Source organism: Delphinapterus leucas, chromosome 4 (genome assembly GCF_059928025.1).
Source record: "Delphinapterus leucas isolate spDelLeu-1000000601 "Yukka" chromosome 4, BTC_Dleu_Yukka2, whole genome shotgun sequence".
NCBI lineage: Eukaryota > Metazoa > Chordata > Mammalia > Artiodactyla > Monodontidae > Delphinapterus > Delphinapterus leucas.
Genome location: NC_143132.1, coordinates 98,457,417 through 98,476,546, shown reverse-complemented (window position 1 = coordinate 98,476,546; position 19,130 = coordinate 98,457,417). Strand labels below are relative to the sequence as shown.

At 38.1% G+C, this 19,130-nt stretch overlaps 1 protein-coding gene across 1 annotated transcript in view; it reads right to left on the bottom strand.

Annotated features, from left to right (window-relative positions):
* The window catches only part of WDR49 (WD repeat domain 49), a 139,191-nt gene that overhangs the window by 81,982 nt on the left and 38,079 nt on the right, over positions 1-19,130 (bottom strand). The window contains 2 exon segments of the mRNA XM_089909919.1: positions 9,714-9,862; positions 11,703-11,870. Of these exon segments, the coding sequence (XP_089766045.1) occupies positions 9,714-9,862; positions 11,703-11,870 (317 nt within the window).

Sequence of the window (19,130 nt, the reverse complement as noted above, 5' to 3'; positions counted from 1 at the left end):
AAAAAACCCATAAAAAGCACAAATACATGGCGGCTAAACAATACGTTACTAAATAACCAAGAGCTCACTGAAGAAATCAAAGAGGAAATCAGAAAATACCTAGAGACAAACGACAATGAAAACACAATGATCCAAAACCTATGGGTTGCAGCAAAAGCAGTTCTAAGAGGGAAGTTTATAGCAATACAAGCCTACCTGAAGAAAAAAGAAAAATCTCACATAAACAATCTAAGCTTACACCTAAAGGAACTAGAGAAAGAAGAACAAACAAAACCCAAAGTTAGTAGAAAGGAAGGATCATAAAGACCAGAGCAGAAATAAATGAAATAGAAACAAAGAAAACAATAGCAAAGATCAATAAAACTAAAAGCTGGTTCTTTGAGAAGATAAACAAATTGATAAGCCTTTAGCCAGACTCATCAAGAAAAAGAGGGAGAGGACTCAAATCATAACATTAGAAATGAAAAAGAAGAAGTTACAATGGACACCGCAGAAATACAAAGCAACCTAAGAGACTACTACAAGCAATTCTATGTCAATAAAATGGACAACCTGGAAGAAATGGACAAATTATTGGAAAGGTATAACCTTCCAAGACTGAACCAGGAAGAAACAGAAAATATGAACAGACCAATCACAAGTAATGAAATTGAAACTGTGATTAAAAATTTTCCAACAAACAAAAGTCCAGGACCAGATGGCTTCACAGGTGAATTCTATCAAATATTTAGAGAAGAGCTAACACCCATCCTTCTCAAACTCTTCCAAAAAATTGCAGAGGAAGAAACACTCCCCAACTCATTCTATGAGGCCATCATCACCCTGATACCAAAACCAGACAAAGATACTACAAAAAAAGAAAATTACAGACCAATATCACTGATGAATATAGATGCAAAAATCCTCAACAAAATACTAGCAAACAGAATCCAACAATACATTAAAAGGATCATACACCATGATCAAGTGGGATTTATCCCACGGATGCAAGGATTCTTCAATATACGCAAATCAATCAATGTGATACACCGTATTAACAAATTGAAGAATAAACACCATATGATCATCTCACTAGATGCAGAAAAAGCTTTTGACAAAATTCGACACCCATTTAGGATAAAAACTCTCCAGAAAGTGGGCATTGAGGGAACCTACCTCAACATAATAAAGGCCATATACGACAAATCCATAGCAAACATCATTCTCAATGGTGAAAATCTGAAAGCATTTCCTCTAAGATCAGGAACAAGACAAGGATGTCCACTCTCTCCACTATTATCCAACATAGTTTTGGAAGTCCTAGCCACGACAGTCAGAGCAGAAAAAGAAATAAAAGGAATACAATTGGAAAAGAAGTAAAACTGTCACTGTTTGCAGATGACATGATGTTATATATAGATAATCCTAAAGATGCCACCAGAAAATGACTAGAGCTAATCAATGAATTTGGTAATGTTGCAGGATACAAAATTAATGCACAGAAATCTCTTGCATTACTATACACTAATAACGAAAGATCATAAAAAGAAATTAAGGAAACACTCCCATTCACCGCTGCAACAAAAAGAATAAAATACCTGGGAATAAACCTACCTTAGGAGGTAAAAGACCTGTAATCAGAAAACTATAACACACTGCTGAAAGAAATCAAAGATGACACAAACAGATGGAGAGATATACAATGTTCTTGGATTGGAAGAATCAATATTGTGAAAGATGACACTACTACCCAAACCAATCTACAGATTCAATGTAATCTCTATGAAATTACCAATGGAATTTGTTACAGAACTAGAACAAAAAAATCTTACACTTTGTATGGAGACACAAAAGACACCAAATAGCCAAAGCAGTCTTGAGGGACAGAAAAACAGACCTGGAGGAATAAGACTCCCTGACTTCAGACGATACTACAAAGCTACAGTAATCAAGACAATATGGTACGGGCACAAAAACAGAAATATAGATCAATGGAACAGGATAGAAAGCCCAGAGATAAACCCACGCACATATGGTCACCTTATGTTTGATAAAGGAGGCAAGAATATACAATGGAGAAAAGACAGCCTCTTCAATAAGTGGTGCTGAGAAAACTGGACAGCTACATGTAAAAGAATGAAATTAGAACACTCCCTAACACCATACACAAAAATAAACTCAAAATGGATTAAAGACCTAAATGTAAGGCCAGACACTATAAAACTCTTAGAGGAAAACATCAGCAGAACACTCTATGACATAAATCACAGCAAGATCCTTTGTGACCCACCTCCTAGAGAAATGGAAATAAAAACAAAAATAAGCAAATGGGACCTAATGAAACTTAAAAGCTTTTGCACAGCAAAGGAAACTATAAACAAGATGAAAAGACAACCCTCAGAATGGGAGAAGATATTTGCAAATGAATCAACAGACAAAGGATTAATCTCCAAAATATACAAACAGCTCATGCAGCTCAATATTAAAAAAAACAAAGAACCCAATCAAAAAATGGGCAGAAGACCCAAACAGACATTTCTCTAAAGAAGACATACAGATGGCCAAGAGGCACGTGAAAAGCTGCTCAACATCACTAATTATTAGAGAAATGCAAATCAAAACTACAATGAGTTATCACCTCACACCAGTTAGAATGGGCATCATCGGAAAATCTACAAACAACAAATGCTGGCGAGGGTGTGGAGAAAAGGGAACCCTCTTGCATTGTTGGTGGGAATGTAAATTGATACAGCCACTATGGAGGACAGTCTGGAGGTTCCTTAAAAAAACTAAAATTAGAATTACCATATGACCCAGCAATCCCACTACTGGGCATATACCCAGAGAAAACTATAATTCAAAAAGACACATGCACCCCAATGTTCACTGCAGTACTATTTACATTAGCTAGGTCATGGAAGCAACCTAAATGTCCATGGACAGACGAATGGATAAAGAAGATGTGGTACATATATACAATGGAATATTACTCACCCATACAAAGCAATGAAATTGGGTCATTTGTAGAGACACGGATGGACCTAGAGACTTTAGTACAGAGTGAAGTAAGTCAGAAAGAGAAAAACAAATATTGTATATTAACGTATATATGTGGAATCTAGAAAAATGGTACAGATGAACCAGTTTGCAAGGCAGAAATAGAGACACAGATGTAGAGAATAAACGTATGGACACCAAGGGGGGAAAGCAGCGTGGGGAGTGGTGGTGGGATGAATTGGGAGATTGGGATTGACATATATACACTAATATGTATAAAACAGATAACTAATAAGAAAGAACCTGCTGTATAAAAATAAAAAAGTAAAAACTATAACCAGGAGCCTGAGCCTTGGACCAGCAGTGAGTCGGAGGCACTGAGGCAAGACTGTTCAATTAAAAAGACAACAGGGGCTTCCCTGGTGGCGCAGTGGTTGAGAATCTGCCTGCCAATGCAGGGGACACGGGTTCAAGCCCTGGTCTGGGAAGATCCCACATGCCGCGGAGCAACTAGGCCCGTGAGCCACAACTACTGAGCCTGCGCGTCTGGAGTCTGTGCTCTGCAACAAGAGAGGCCGCGACAGTGAAAGGCCCACGCACCGCGATGAAGAGTGGCCTCCGCTCGCCGCAACTGGAGAAAGCCCTCGCACAGAAAGAAAGACCCAACACTGCCAAAAATAAATAAATAAATAAATTTAAAAGGACAACAAATAAGGAAAATGCAGTAGCCTCAGGACAGTAGCTTTACTCATTTTCATTCTGCAGAGACAAACACAAATCTTCTCTGGAGGAAAGCATTTTCAATTTCACTCCTCAGAATGCCTATAGTTTAGCAATAGCAAAAAAATGAGGTAAAAATAAAAGATGCCAAACATAGAAAGGAAACAATAAGGAACAATTCACCATAAGGAAGAATCATCAGAATAGTAAATATCTAATTTGGATCCCCAAGGACTCCAGGTATTAGAATTATTTGATAAGAAAATGCAGTAATTAATATGAAATTAAAGAGCTAAAAGTCAAAATCCCCTAAATGAGCAAACAACAAAAGAGCATACAAAATTACCAGGCAGTTAAAAAACGTTTTAGGAAAAAATTGTTACATTTTAAAACTAAATGTATAGGTTACATAGAAAGTGGGCACATCCCATTATAAACATTCCCATAAAAGTCAAGAATATGATAAGATGCCACCTGAAATGTGCAGGAGAAACCTCAATAAGGAATGGGAAATTTTTGTACAATTTTTCTGAAAGGCATTTAAAAAAATGAATAAATGGATAAATACAGGGTGTGCTTTCTCAATATTTTAAAGACGTCACCTATCAAATTCAATGTAAATCCAATCCAAAAATTAATATGGTTTTTCATGAAACATGAATACTGATCCTAACATTTACTTAGAAGGATAAGATGCCAGAGGATTGTTAAAGTTAAAAACAAAAAAACCCCGCAGAAGTAGGAATTTCTCTACCAGATATCAAAACATACAATAAAGCTATGCTGGTTAAAGCAGTGGTGTACTTACGCAGGAAAAGGCAAATAGACTAATGGAAAGAATAAAGCATCCAGAAACAAATTCATGTACACCTGGAAATTCAAATGATAACAATGGAACTTCAGACCAGTGAGGGAGAAAAATTTTTCAAAAGAAATTATTCAAAAAAACCTTGGATGTCCATTTGTAGAAAAAAAAACATTTTACACAAAAATAAACTGCCAAGTTAAATGGAAAAAAAAAATTCGACAACAGAATAAGTATTAGCAGAAACTAAAGGAGAACACCTCTATAAATATGAATTGTGGAACATGTTCCTAAGCTAGATACAAAACCAGAGCCACAAAGAAAATCATTTCTTAGACTCAACTTCATAAAAATTTAAAACTTTTGAATGATAAAAATCACATAAACAGGGCTTCCCTGGTGGTGCAGTGGTTGAGAGTCCGCCTGCCGATTCAGGGGATACGGGTTCGTGCCCCGGTCCGGGAGGATCCCACATGCCACGGAGCGGCTATGCCCGTGAGCCATGGCCGCTAAGCCTGTGCGTCCGGAGCCTGTGCTCCGCAACGGGAGAGGCCACAACAGTGAAAGGCCCGCGTATCGCAAAAAAAAAAAAAAAAAAAATCACATAAACAAAGTTAAAAGATGTATGCTTGAAAGAGACAAGATATTTGCATCATATATAATAAAGGATAATCAATATATTTGTCAAACTACTACTATTGATAGTATTCCCGAGTCCAGTTGATAGGATAAAGGGCTTGATCAGATAATGCACAAAAAACAAGAAATATAAATGGCTAATAAATAATTGAAGAAATTCATCCTAATTTTTTGTCCATTAGATTCACAAAAGAATGAACACATTAGTGGTATCTATCATTGACAAGAATGTGGGGAAAGAAACACCTTTACACACCTCTGACGTGTATACCAATTGGAACAATATTCCTGCATCTAAACCATCCTTTAAGAATTGAATCCCTGTTGACCCAATAGCATCACTTCTAGAAATGTATCTCAAAGAACATATCACAAGAAATTAGTTATGTGGTCTTAAAGATGTGTGTGTAAATGTGTGTGTGTATGTGTGACAGTTGGTTAGAGATAATATCTATTATAATCAACAGGTGATTGAATAATTAAATTATGACCATCCATACTATGAATTACTATGTAGCAGGTAAAAATTCAGGTCTATGTATACTCACATTGAAAGATCTCCAGGAGATATTGTTTAGGGAAAAGCAAGTTGCAAGAAAGTATGTCTCACGTGATGCCACTTACATAAAAATTAATAATAAATACTACCTTGTATTTGTATACACACATAGGATGGTATACAGTATATAATAATAAATTATAACACCACATATTATTATAATACAATATGTTATAGTATATAAGTATGTGATATAAATATAAGACAATACACATCGTGTTAATGATAGATATTTCTTGGAAGAGGGATTGATTTGAAGGGGGAGTGAAGAAAAGGGATATTCACTTCTTGTACTACATGCTTTCTCATTTGTAATTTTTACAGAAGAGCATTAATCTGTTTACTTGGCATAATTTAAACAAAATGAAAGTGGCTTTGTCTCTGGATGGATAGAGGAAAGTTGAGGAGAGAGGGTACGCAGAAGGGGAATGAAGACACACAGGTAAGAGCTAGTCACCAGCACAAGAGTCTGAATTTTCCTTCCCAACCTTGGGTGCACAATACAGAAACCAGACTCTGGGAAAAATCAAAACCTCAAACAAAAGATTAAGTTACAAACTGATCTGATTCTGGTGGCCAAATCAGGATAAGTAGCCCAGGAGAGAAGAGTTAGGGGCAATAGAAAAGCCTAATCAGATTCACTGGTTGAGATATTTCCCAGAGGCTTTGAAAATCCTTTTACTCCCATGGTGATTCCTCCTCCAAATGACCAAGTTACTGGCTCCCAGCAGGGCCTTGCCATCAGTGATTGCCATCTTAGGAGACAATTTAGGAGTCCAAAGCAAAATGCAATTGGACTATTACTTATACCAAATGCTATAGGGATAAACTTATTGTTTAATAATCACTGGAAAGCACAATAGAGAAGTTTTCCAAAAAAGAACTGAAGTAAGTCTCAGGAAATTATTTGGATCTAAATTACTTTGGTCTGAAAATCCTCTAATTTAGCAATTCATAGACCAAAATATGGTTCAATCAAAGGCTCTTTGAAAAAAGAATGCTTTCTCTCATTTTCCCTGTTCCCTAAATTAACCCTAGTCCTATAAAATATCCAAAAGAATTTTATGCAATAAAACAAAGGCTTAGCCTGGTAGCTGAAAGCTCTGTTGTTTGTTGTGAAGACATACAGGCTAAGATTATTATGCATTTATCGAAGTGAAATGGATTTAGACTAATGTGAAAGACGGCATGACAAGCTTCATTACAATGTAATGTTTTAAAAGTCAAAGCAAAAATAGGATGATAAAACTGACTTGAAAGAGGCCAGGTAGTCTTAACATTGATGATAGCTATACACAATCAATTCTGACTCTAAGAACATTTTTTTCACTTGCTTTTAAAGTTATAATACCTTTCAGGGAATTCTATAATGATAAAATATCTGTTATTTCTTTCATATTTAGCTTTGATAAAGATTTGTTCATTTAACTAAGATTTATTGAGGACCCACTATGTATATGGCACAACCCAAAAAGAGAGTTCCAAACCTCGTGAATCCTGTCGGTTAGTTGATAGTTACACTATTTTATATGCTTTATTCAACATGTATTTAATGTATATTAATATGTGCTAGATACTGAGAAACACAAAAATGAATTCAACAAATAATCTTTGTCTTTAAGCACTCAAAGTACAGTGAAAGATAGAGTATACATATACAACCTTCAAGTATACATGTCAGGCTGTGCTAAATTCAATAATGGGGGACTTCCCTGGTGGTCCAGTGGTTAAGAATCTGTCTTGCAGTGCAGGGGATGCCAGTTCGTATCCCTGGTCAGGGAAATAAGATTCCCACATGCCGTGGGGCAACTAAGCCCGCAGGCCACAACTACAGCAACAAAGAGCCCACGCACCACACGGAAAGATCCTGCACGCGCAACTAAGATCTGAGGCAGCCAAAAAAAACCCCACAAATAAATAAATATTTTAAAAAACAAATTCAATAATGGGAGTTAGAACAAAGTGCTAAAAGATCTCAGAAAATAGAACAACTAAAAGCTAAGGCATCAGAAAAGTCTTCATTCTGACTTTCTTTGGTATTTAAGATTCACAGTAATATGTATTCACTTCAGACTGTCAAAAAATAATCACTGGGGCTTCCTGATGGCGCAGTGGTTAAGAATCTGCCTGCCAATGCAGGGGACACGGGTTCGAGCCCTGGTCCGGGAAGATCCCACATGCCACAGAGCAACTAAGCCTGTGCACCACAACTACTGAGCCTGTGCTCTAGAGCCTGTGAGCTACAACTACTGAGCCTGTGAACCTAGAGCCCGTGCTCCGCAACAAGAGAAGCCACCACAGTGAGAAGCCCACTTGCCGCCACTAGAGAAAGCCCGCATGCAGCAACGAAGACCCAATGCAGCCAAAAAAAAAAAAAAAAAAACACTGCAAGGTGCCAAGCACTGTGACTGATACCAAGTGTACAAGCTGAAAAGACACTGACCCTACTTAGGAAAGTTAACTACAATTTCAGTACAATAGAACACATGTTCTAAGGAGGGACACACAGGTGCAATGGGAGTGCAGAGAAAGAAACACCTAGGTCTGTCTGAAAGACTCCAGAAAGTCTGAAACTTCAAGGATAAATAGGCTTTTGCCAGTTGAGAATGGAGGAGAGGGAACTGAAGGCAGAAAGAAGGGCACGTGGCAGAGCCATGAGGCAGCATGGTGGAAACAGGCAAAGTGTGATGCGGAGCATCAGATGAATGGAAGAGAAAAGCAAGAAGTGAGGTGGGCCTGGTAGACTGGGGGAGGGCTTTATATAAAAGCTTAAGAATTTTAGAGCTGATATTTAGAATGAGGGTAAGAGGAGGTATTGAAGATTTTTTCTTAGACACCACTTAATTAACAGGATGTAGGGCAGATTGGAATCAGACCGGTATGCAAGAAGGGAGACATGTTAGGCAACCTTGCAATGTTTTGGATGAGCTAACTCGACAGATAATAATTCAAAAGAGGATGAGATTTTGAATTAGAGCAATGGCAGTTGAGAGGGAGAGGTGAGGCTGATAAATATATTTGATGGTAGAATCAACTAGAATTGGCGGTTGAGTGGTGAAGTTTCAGGTGAAGGGAGGAGATTTACGGTCTGACAGGTAATACAGTAAAATAAGCAAGTTTGGCAGGACTTATGCATAGGGTGAGGCTAAGGATTTGAAGATGAATTTCTATTTTTTCTATTTAATTTTCACATATACAAGTATCACTTTAGAATAGAATTAAAAGTCAGAGTCACTGAAAAAGTCTCAGAGGCTGTCCCCAATAAGCCTACTGCCCATCCTTCTTCTCTTCATAGATTTCTGTTCTTGAAATCTATCACATGTTAACTGGATCTATATCAGGCATTATGTAAAACAGAAGCTTTACAGAGGAACACATGATGAGATTATTAGAGATAAAGAAATTTTCCTGGGAGATACGAGTGGTGAATAATGTGATCAGGATACAACCGGGACTACCTGGTTTTGGTACAATGTTTTTTCCACCATATTTAGAATTTGTACCAATATTGTCAAATAGAATGGGCTAATATATTTAACTGAAATGTTATTAATGTACTTGATATTCTTCAGATTAACTTTGATTTCTAATTTACTGAGTCTCTTCAGTGGAAAAGCAACAATAGTTAATTGGCTGTGCCAATTAACAAGAATTCTATATCTTATCAAAGCAACATTTTCTCATTCCCATTTCTGTTTTGTATTTTTATTGGATTAGTGAGTACTTTGGAAACTCTCAAAATGTGGCCTATTGAGAACCCAAAAATAAGGATTACATCTATGAGTACATGGTTTAAAACAATTTTTTTTAATGAAACACCTTGTCCAGTTGCCCAGGACTATTCCTAAATTACCATCAGTATCATTTTTAAAATACAGATTTCCAAAAACATAGTAGTAAGTCACTATATTATAAAAATCTATACCAGCTCTAAAGGAATTTCAGACCAAAGATAGATTTGGGTAGGAACTGGGGAGGCAGAACTAAATAAATTAAATGCACACTGTTACTAACTTTATCTTTGGAGAAGATGAAAAGTTGTTTTCTTGCAGCAAAGAATTGGACAGCTATTACACTGGCTGAGTGACCCCAAAGGACACCAACCGGCTTAGAGACAACATAGGGGTTCCAAAGGCAAACTTTATTGTTAAAGCCAGCAGCTGCTAATCAGGATTAGAAAGAAAAAAAATGTTTTTAATAACATGAATACTCTACTTCTTTTTGAAACGAGTATATCACATCCTATATCACCATAGGTAGATAAAAGCCTTCTGAGCACTAATGCACCCTTGTCTTGAAGGAAGGAAAATCTTATCATTGTCCAATAGCCCAGGCTAATGCATGAATGCTATCACTGGAAATAGCTGAAATGCAGGGTGGAGGGGAGAAGGAGTCTGCATGGGGTGAAAGGACAAGACAGTTCCATTAAGAGGCAACCAGTAGCCCAACCCGGAGGGCAGAAAATCCTTCTCCCAGTCCCAAAGTTCCCCCTCTACAGCCATCACAGCCTAGGAATGCAGACCACGTTAAAATTATCCCAGGGGTAAGAGAGAACTAAAACAATACTTAAAGTTCCCAAATTAATGAAAAAGTGTAAGGAAACCAATTATTTTCACTGTCATGTAAATAATCAAGTATTTGCAAGCAAAAAAGCAGCAGAAATATGTTTGACCTGCTCTATTGAGGCAATAATTTTGTATTTTTTTTTTAACACAAATTGATTATATTCAGGGAGCACATCAAAAACTGGGAGCACAGTGCTTCTTCAGGTCTGGGGAAACTCAGCAGAGCACTCTTTGTCGTTCCCTTGTTTAGGGCCAACTGTGGAGCTGAACTTATTCACATTTATGGAATCGCCATAAATGGCAGACCCCTATTTGGATTAATACCCAGTGTAAGGGTTATAGCAATAAGAGGAAGTGAATCCACTCTTGTTTCAAGTCTTTACCCCATAGTATGAAATTAGTAAGACAACTGATAAATTTTACCCTGAGTGTTACTGCATACCGTAATATGTAATACCAGCACTGTGCCAGGTACAAGGTAGCGATCAGTATAAAGGGGCTGAAATAATCCATGAATCAATGCAATGGTTGATATTTGAGTCCTCCCAAACTCAATTCACTAACTCCTCCAGCTTTCTCTAATAAATCTACAATCCTCCTTGAAAGTCTGATGTTGGCATATTCCTGAGTTCAAAGTCAAGGTCTCTTTTTACCGTGATTGTCAGCTGTGATTGTTGGGAATTTTAGAGACTCTTCTTAGCTGATATCAATACTCTATATAAATGATAATTTTTGAAACAGGGTTAATATGACCCATTCTGTAGGCCATGTACATTCATTCTCTGTACTACCCTATTAATTTTTAAAATAATACCTCACTTTTTTATAATATTTGAACTAATATCATATATATCAAATTATCAGCTTTCAAAATACCTAAATATTTTATTTAAATAGATAATGCCTGAAAACCTTTATCGCTTATTTCTTCAGCTAAAATTTACATCAGAAAAAGAACTCTCCTTTAGTATGCTAAAGGACAAATCTGAAAATTTTCAAAAACTATTAGAAGTTGTATTCTGAAAGGTGACTGAAAAACATTCTACATTTTGCATTTCTCTAGTAAGTGAGTGAGTGTGTGTGTGCGTGTGTGTGCGCACGCACATAAGAAAATGATGTATAGGTTGAGCATTGGGTGATGTTAGGAAGATGGCAGAAGGCAGACACTGCATTCTTTCTCTATGTCATTTTACATTCCCCACCAATTCTGATAAAAAGACTCATTAAAGCACTGGGGAACTTTCTCATCTTGTCACCCCAATGTAGTTCATATACACTGCACACCATAATGCATCATTGTCAGACGTAATAAAATGTGAGCTGCTCAAGTTGGTCTCCCTGGCGATAAAGCAACATGGTGAAGAGGCTCCATGCGTACGGCTATGCATCCCAGACTACTGATGAGTCCCTCGTAGTTATCATGATTTATTTTACATACCAATTAACTTGATACGAGAGTGGTAATCAAAAGCATGAATGCCCTGGGCAATGTTGAAGGATGTCATTTTAAGATGCTTTTTTGATTTCTCTCTCCATGTCAGCACCCCAGTGTGTGTATTGCTGGTTGTACTGGAAATAATAGCATCTAAGGACGCATTGTAAGTAACTGATTAAAAAAGAAAAGAAAAGAAAACAACCTTTAGTCGATTTCTCAAAAGATACAGGCAAAATAGAATTGTTTTAAAAGATAAAATTAAACTCAGATTATGATGATGCAAACTGACACTTAGAGAACACCGCACTAAACCCTTCTCTCACCAAAGAACCCACAGTGAAAAGTTACATCAAAGTCTGCATCCAGACTTTTCCTCCCCCCCAACGATAGCTTAAACATCTTTATAATTAGAACACATGACAGGAAACAATATTAATGACAAGAATCATGTGGGATTCTCGAGATATAAGCATCTGGCCAAAACACTGGGTTCTTCCTCCTGGGCCGAAAGCAGGCAAACAGGAACTCAGCAGCCATCTGCTGCTCTCAAGGTCCGGCTCACGCCCAACCCATTGTTTTGTTTATGTTTTGACCGGTCTAGAATGTTTGAAAGTGCGGTGTCCCGGACTCAATGCTCTGCCAAGAGTCACAAACACAGCTAGAAGCCCAGGCTGATTGGCTGTTCCCCTGTTCCTGATTATCTAGTACTAAACGGGCAGCAAAATCCCACTTCCCAAGCAACAAAAGTGATCCTGCTGCCTTTTGTCAGAACGACCTGTGCATTCCTATCAGACTCTCCAAAAGACATAGCTACTCTGTCACCAACTTCAAACCACTAAGCCCTCCACGGTTAGACGGCAGTTCTCTTCTGCATTTTAGTAAGACAATGATTTGTGCCCCAAGGTGAAAGATTTCTGATTTGACCTCAAGATCAAATTTCTGCCTCACATAAAGAGGGATGTTGGAACTTTGTACAGCTTAAGAAAAGTTGCTTTAATAGGACAGCTCTTGAAAATGTTTCTGATCTGTTTATTATACAGAATCAAGAATAACACTCTTGGCATACAATTCTCAATGGATCACTAGCATTCCTGCACTTCTTATGAAACTAATCCCTGACAGCAGTTCGTTCCACACTATCTTGTTAAAGATGTTTACATAGAAAACAGCCTTAGAATGTAAGATCGCTTCTCCCTTTGCAGCAAATGATAGACAAACTTACTACCAAGAATAACTCTGGAGCAAAAGATAGCACGCGCCTGCCCACTGTAGAAGATTCAGGTTCTCTAAACTCAGGGTTCCTCTCCTGTAACATGACCCACTGCATGCGCAGGCATTCATCTGCAAATGTCTGCTTTGCCTCTGTGGGACTTGGGTGTCAAGGGGAACTGACACAAATATGCGGATACTCATGGGGCTTGCTGTGCTGGGAGTAACGAAGTCTTTTTTCTCTAACACAGGAGTCTTCTGTCCTCTGTCATTTTAAGATTATTTTAAAAATTCTTTCTCCAAGTGAGAACCACAGTATTTGTATTGTTAGCTGTGCTGGAAATGGCAAGCTAACTTATTAGTAACTAACTTGGAAATAGTCTTACTATTTTGGTGAAAGAATTTAATTTGCTTTATATAGATGTGTGTATATACATATGCATATATATATACACACATATATATGAATACATACATTTCCGAATTACTAAAGACAAGGAAATTCTGAGAGGCAGAAGTATAGCTCAACACATTCTTTCCTTTGAGCTTATTCTATTAAGATGATTGCTTCTGAAAGCAACTGGGACTTATATGTTTTAACATGACCAATTTAAAACTAAGGAGATTGGGGCTCTTCATGTGTCACATATAGATGTCCTCTCTCAAAACACAGCATCCAATCTTCAGATTTATTAGGCGTCTACTACATGCCCTGTGCTATGATACCTTTAATAAGAAAAGAAATAGACATAGCTTGGATGGTCCCAAGCTTGGAAAACAAGATACACAAATCAAACAATTACAGAAAACTTTAGTATACAATAAAGGGATAAATTGAGTAGTACAGAAATTATAATAGAGGTTCAAAGATGAAAGAAACCAGTGTGGGCTTCAGGGTTTGGAAGACATTTGGTGGGCCCTGACAAAAAGAGAGCATTTCAAGAGATAAGTGGTGACAAAACACATGTGTGGGAAACAAAAGGTAAATTCAGAGCTCAAAGAAGACGAATCTACTCCTTTATTTTACAGGCTAAGAAATAGAGACCCGTGCAGGTTCAGAGATTTGGCCAAAGTCAGCAACTGACTGCTGTCCAACTCAGAACTAGAGCCCAAGCATTCTGATTCTGAGTTTGGTAGTTTAATGTCATATAATGTGCAATATTAAAAATCCAGTCGGGATTGGACATTAGCGTTTGGCAGAGCCAGAGTACAAAGTCAAATCTGATCTCCTGACGCCTGGAACAGGGCTTCTCATATTTTCATATGCACAACTGTCACCTAGAGATTGGTGTTAAAACGCAGATATTCAGAAAACCTAAGGTGCTGCATTGCTAACGATCCACAGTTGTGGTTGTTGATGCTCTCTTAGGACCACACTTGGAGCAGCAAGACACTAGAATACATTCCTTAGAGCACTGCCATCCTTCTATAGTCTAGAGAATTAAACCATAGTTCTTAAAACTTGAGATATTAAATGCTCCTTTGGGAATCTGATGAAAGATATAGACCTTCTCCACCAGAAAGATGTGTATACACACAAAATTTTGTATAAAATATCAGGATCTGGGGAACCTCCCCCCTTCTACTCATGAAGCCCAACCATGATAGATCTGAAGAACTCAGGTAATTAATCTCCAGCTACCAAGTAATTTGGGATTGCAAAACACTTCACCTGCTTTTTCAAGTGATTCTTAAAGTTTCTGTTACTAACGATGGATATGCTTTGCTCTTTGCAGGGAACAGCCCTTTGCAGGAAGCAGCTCTCTGCAGGAGGCCCCTTTTGTCTTGTCATTTTAGCAAAGCTATATTGTAACTAACCTTTAAACTAGGCACCCCCATGCTCTACTCACCTCCTGCCCAAGCACAATGCCTTGCCCAACCTGTTGATTCTTTCCTTAGATCAAAGAAATAGAAATGAAGACTAAGTAATTAACAGATGACTAGATCTTTTCCCCAGCTTCCCCTTCTGTAATCCCTCAAGCCAACTGTGTGAACAAGACAGCATTTAAAGAAAGATCACAAGGAGTCCACAAGTGTGCATGCAATGGGAGATGGTGATGAATCTGACCCCCTACCTCAATGATTAAATGAGTTTACTCCCCCTTTTTCCCTTTAAAAACTTTCATGGCCAAGCAGAATCTTGAGTTGGTTCTAGAACACAAGTCTGCCTTCTCCCCAGGTTGCAGGCCTCCTGAATAAAGCAACCTTTCCATTCCTACCAGCACTTGTCTCTCAAGTATCGACTTTCAAGTGGCGAGCAGTCCAACCTGAGTTCAGTAATGCCCACTTTGGCGCAGCTAAGGAGCCCGCGAGCTGCAACTAAGGAGCCCGCCTGCCACAACTAAGACCCCACACAACCTAATTAATTAATTAATTTTAAAAAAATACCCACTTTGGGCTTCTCTTTTTAGTTTCTACTTCTTTAAAATAAATGAGTTTAACTGATCTTTGATGCCGGGGTTCTACAAATCAATTCCAGAAAACAACTTCTAAGGAAAAAAGGAGGAGGTGCAATAATGCAAAGGAGACTTTCAGAAAGGAGAGCTCACAGAGCTCTAGGCAAACAGAATAATTCACTGAGCAGTGTATTGTGAAATGTTGTGAAACACAAAAAGACTGCTAAGGGCCAAACTGGTCTATTTCTCCACTCTGCCCAGAATTCACCTGGATGGTACGTTTCTTGCTCGTCCCCCATCATGTAATCTCCCTCAATCTATGGATTACTTATAATAATTATGCGGGTAATTTTTTGAATCCCTCCCATTCATTACCAGGTATCATCATGCCAGATGCCCTCACCCTGTAGTCATCTTTAGTGGGCAGATATCCCAAGTTTACTGATGAGGAAATAGTCCAAAAGCCATATCACCCAAAGGCATGTGGCTAATTGGAGGTGGAGATGAGATTGAACCCAGTCCTGTCTGGCTGTGAGCTTTCCATTTTGTACTACTGCATCCTTATTTTTCACTAAGCCACACTGCTGTATGTATGCCAGGTTCTTTCTATTACGTGATCTGAAGTTCTTTCTATTACCAACTACATTTATGTTCCCCATACTCTCAATCCCAGACCAAACTCCCACTTCATCTTTAGTTTTTCCTGATCTCTTCACTTTTTTATTGCTACTTATCCCCCTAGGACATAGTATTCCTATGTCCTCTTGTTTTCCATCTTTTTCTCATCTACTCTTTCCTTCTTAAAAAAAAAAAAAAAGAAAGAAAGAGAGATAAATGAAGGAAGGAAGGAAGGAAGGAGTAATCAGTTCCTATAAAACTGAGTTCTTTGAGCCTCACTGGGGAGCAATTAATTTTAGGAGCATAAAGGTTGCTGATCACTTTTACACTAACACCGCTACTTTACTAGACGGACCAACAGTATAAAATCTGAGGACAAGTATCCTCAACAGGAGCAACCTCAATTAAAATATTCCCTTTGTTTACAGAAAATGCTAAGAGTTATTATAACTTGACTTAATGAAGCAATATTATAATACATAAAGTATACAACACAGCACTATAATTATATCTTCAAATCCATGGAAATTCCATAATATCATTACACTACAATCAAAATAAAGTATTTCTACCCAGAAAATTGCTTTGTCATGTGTTTCCACATTATATCCAAGTATCTTCTTTAGTTTTGAGGCTATAAAGAAAGACATATAAAGAAGTACATTCTGCCCTGGTATTTAAAGTATTGCTGTAAGATTTGAACCTGCAGGTTAGCAAGTGACATTCGTGGGCCTGTAGTACATATTAGAGGCTCAACAATTCACACTTTATTTCTAAACCAAGATATAACCCATTTCTGATTAAATTGTAAAATGCCAGAGCTCCTGAAAATGCCTGAGTAAAAGGTGAAAGTAAAGCCATTTCCTTAAAATCGGATTACCTGATATATAAAAATGTGTCAATGTGTTCCTCCCTTCTTGAAGAGAGGAAAGGAAATAATGGGTTATGATGAAAACGTTTTTAAAACATCAAGCTAGGGAATGGGATGAACTGATAAAGTATATGAGTTGTTTTTAACATTCTCACTGAGTTTGGGGATTGGTAAAGAAACATTTAAAAATTACTTTTCAATAATATTTGAGAGGATAAAAGACAATTTGATCATGTCTGTCCATTACGATGGTAACTTTCAGCTCTTCCACTGTCTTGCCCCTTAGTCATAAAAAAGGCATTAAGGGAAGCTGTCATGGATTTTTGTCCTCATGTTGCTGTCAAAATAACCCTGTGTAATAACAATTAGTTAATGTGAAAAAAGTGATTTGAAAATGAAAAGTGATGCCTAAAAACTAAGTAAGTAATTCTATTAAGTACCCTTAGAGTAAGCTACAATGAGGCCACTCTTTTATCATTTGCCAACAGATGAAAGCTACAGTAGGGTAGAAAATTGGGCCATTTCTAACTAGGAATTCTTATTATCATTTTTCAGGCTTTTACTTTATGAGTCATGTGACTTAGGAAAACTCCCTACCTTGAACTTTCTTTGATGCCCTCTTGTTTGAGGGAGTTTATTTTCAGTTGCATTTCTTATTTTGAAGTTGGAGTCCCATTCTCTGAGACCACCACAGGGCTCTCTACATTCTGAGCAGCTGCCATTTCAAAGAGGAAAGATAAGAAAGAATAATTCTATCTATTCCATTTTTAAAAATCAAAATACATCTAACTCAGCACTGGTAGGTACATTAAAAATAATAATGCAATTCATTTAATGAATTTTCAGAATACTGATTAGACCTAGGTTCACAATACAATGGATCTTACCCTTCCACCACACTGTGGAACGAGCTGCAGGAAAAGATCTTTTACTTCAAACTGAGGCCAGTGGCTCACAGCTGATTTCAACTGCTTTAAACCCAGTGAGGGCGCTGGCAGGAAGGGCAGCGTGTTCCAGCTGACTCAGTGGTGCACCATTTTTGTCTGGAGGACTGATTTAGATGCAGGGAAGTGGAAAAACACACCAGCAAGACACTAAATCTGGCTTCTCTTCCAAACTTAGTCCCATCAATTATGAAGGCTCCCGAAGGAAACGACCTGCTGCCTGGATTCTAAATTCCCTGGCACAGTTCCATTAATTAGCTCAGCAATTAGTGATTTTATCAGTTCAAACTCGAAGCCTTGGTCAAACAAAGGGGGCGAAACACCTTTCAACATAATAAAAAGTCAATCATTTTCATTATTGGCAATTTAGTATTCACTCTTTCCGGAGCTGTACTTCAGTCTCTGGTTTTCAAGGTTTCCAATGATATTGTCTATATGAAAAGGCAATTCTTTGGGACCAAAAAAAAAGAGAAACTTCTTTGAGGTTGAAGACATTTATGTCTTGCCGCTACTGCCCAAAATCACTGTACTTGCTTTTCAAGCATTTCAGAAGGTAATTATTTTTCCGTTAACATACACCACAGAACCACTCAGACACAATGAAAACATTTTCTCCTTCAAAGTTTTAAATAAGTATGAACCTTACCTTAAAGCAGTAAGCTAATATTCGTATGTCTGAAACTGAGTTTTTCTTTTGACATTTCAATTTTACAGATATTTTGTCATTAGCTTCAGTGAAACATTATCACCAAACTTGCCATGTATTAGTTTCTTTCCTCAATTGTACATTCCCTCCTCACACTGAGAAGGAAATCAGTACAAATATTTCTTTTTCTTTTTTTTTTTTTTGCGGTACGCAGGCCTCTCACTGTTGTGGCCTCTCCCGTTGCGGAGCACAGGCTCCGGACGCGCAGGCTCAGCGGCCATGGCTCACGGGCCCAGCCGCTCCGCGGCATGTGGGATCCTCCCGGACTGGGGCACGAACCTGTGTCCTCTGCATCGGCAGGCGGACTCTCAACCACTGCGCCACCAGGGAAGCCCAGTACAAATATTTCTTGAGGAGGTCTAAGAATATCAATTCATGTTGCTGGGGTAAAAAGAGTATCACATGGATGCAGCCATTGTTTGCTTGCTCCCGACACAGTAAGTCTTGCAGACCAAGGAGCACAATCACTACTAAGCCCACTGTCCTCTACTTGACTCCAGCCTGCCTTCTTCCTTTTCCTGGCTCCTCATTTCAGCCTTCTTGCATTCTCCTCATAGGGAAATACCTGACCTGCAAGCAAACCCAAAACCAAAAATTTGTATTTAAACTTCGAGTCCCAGTGACTAAATCTGGGAAAAGGCAGTCATCCACTGCTTAGGACGGAAGCCAGTCCACTTTCAGAGGTAC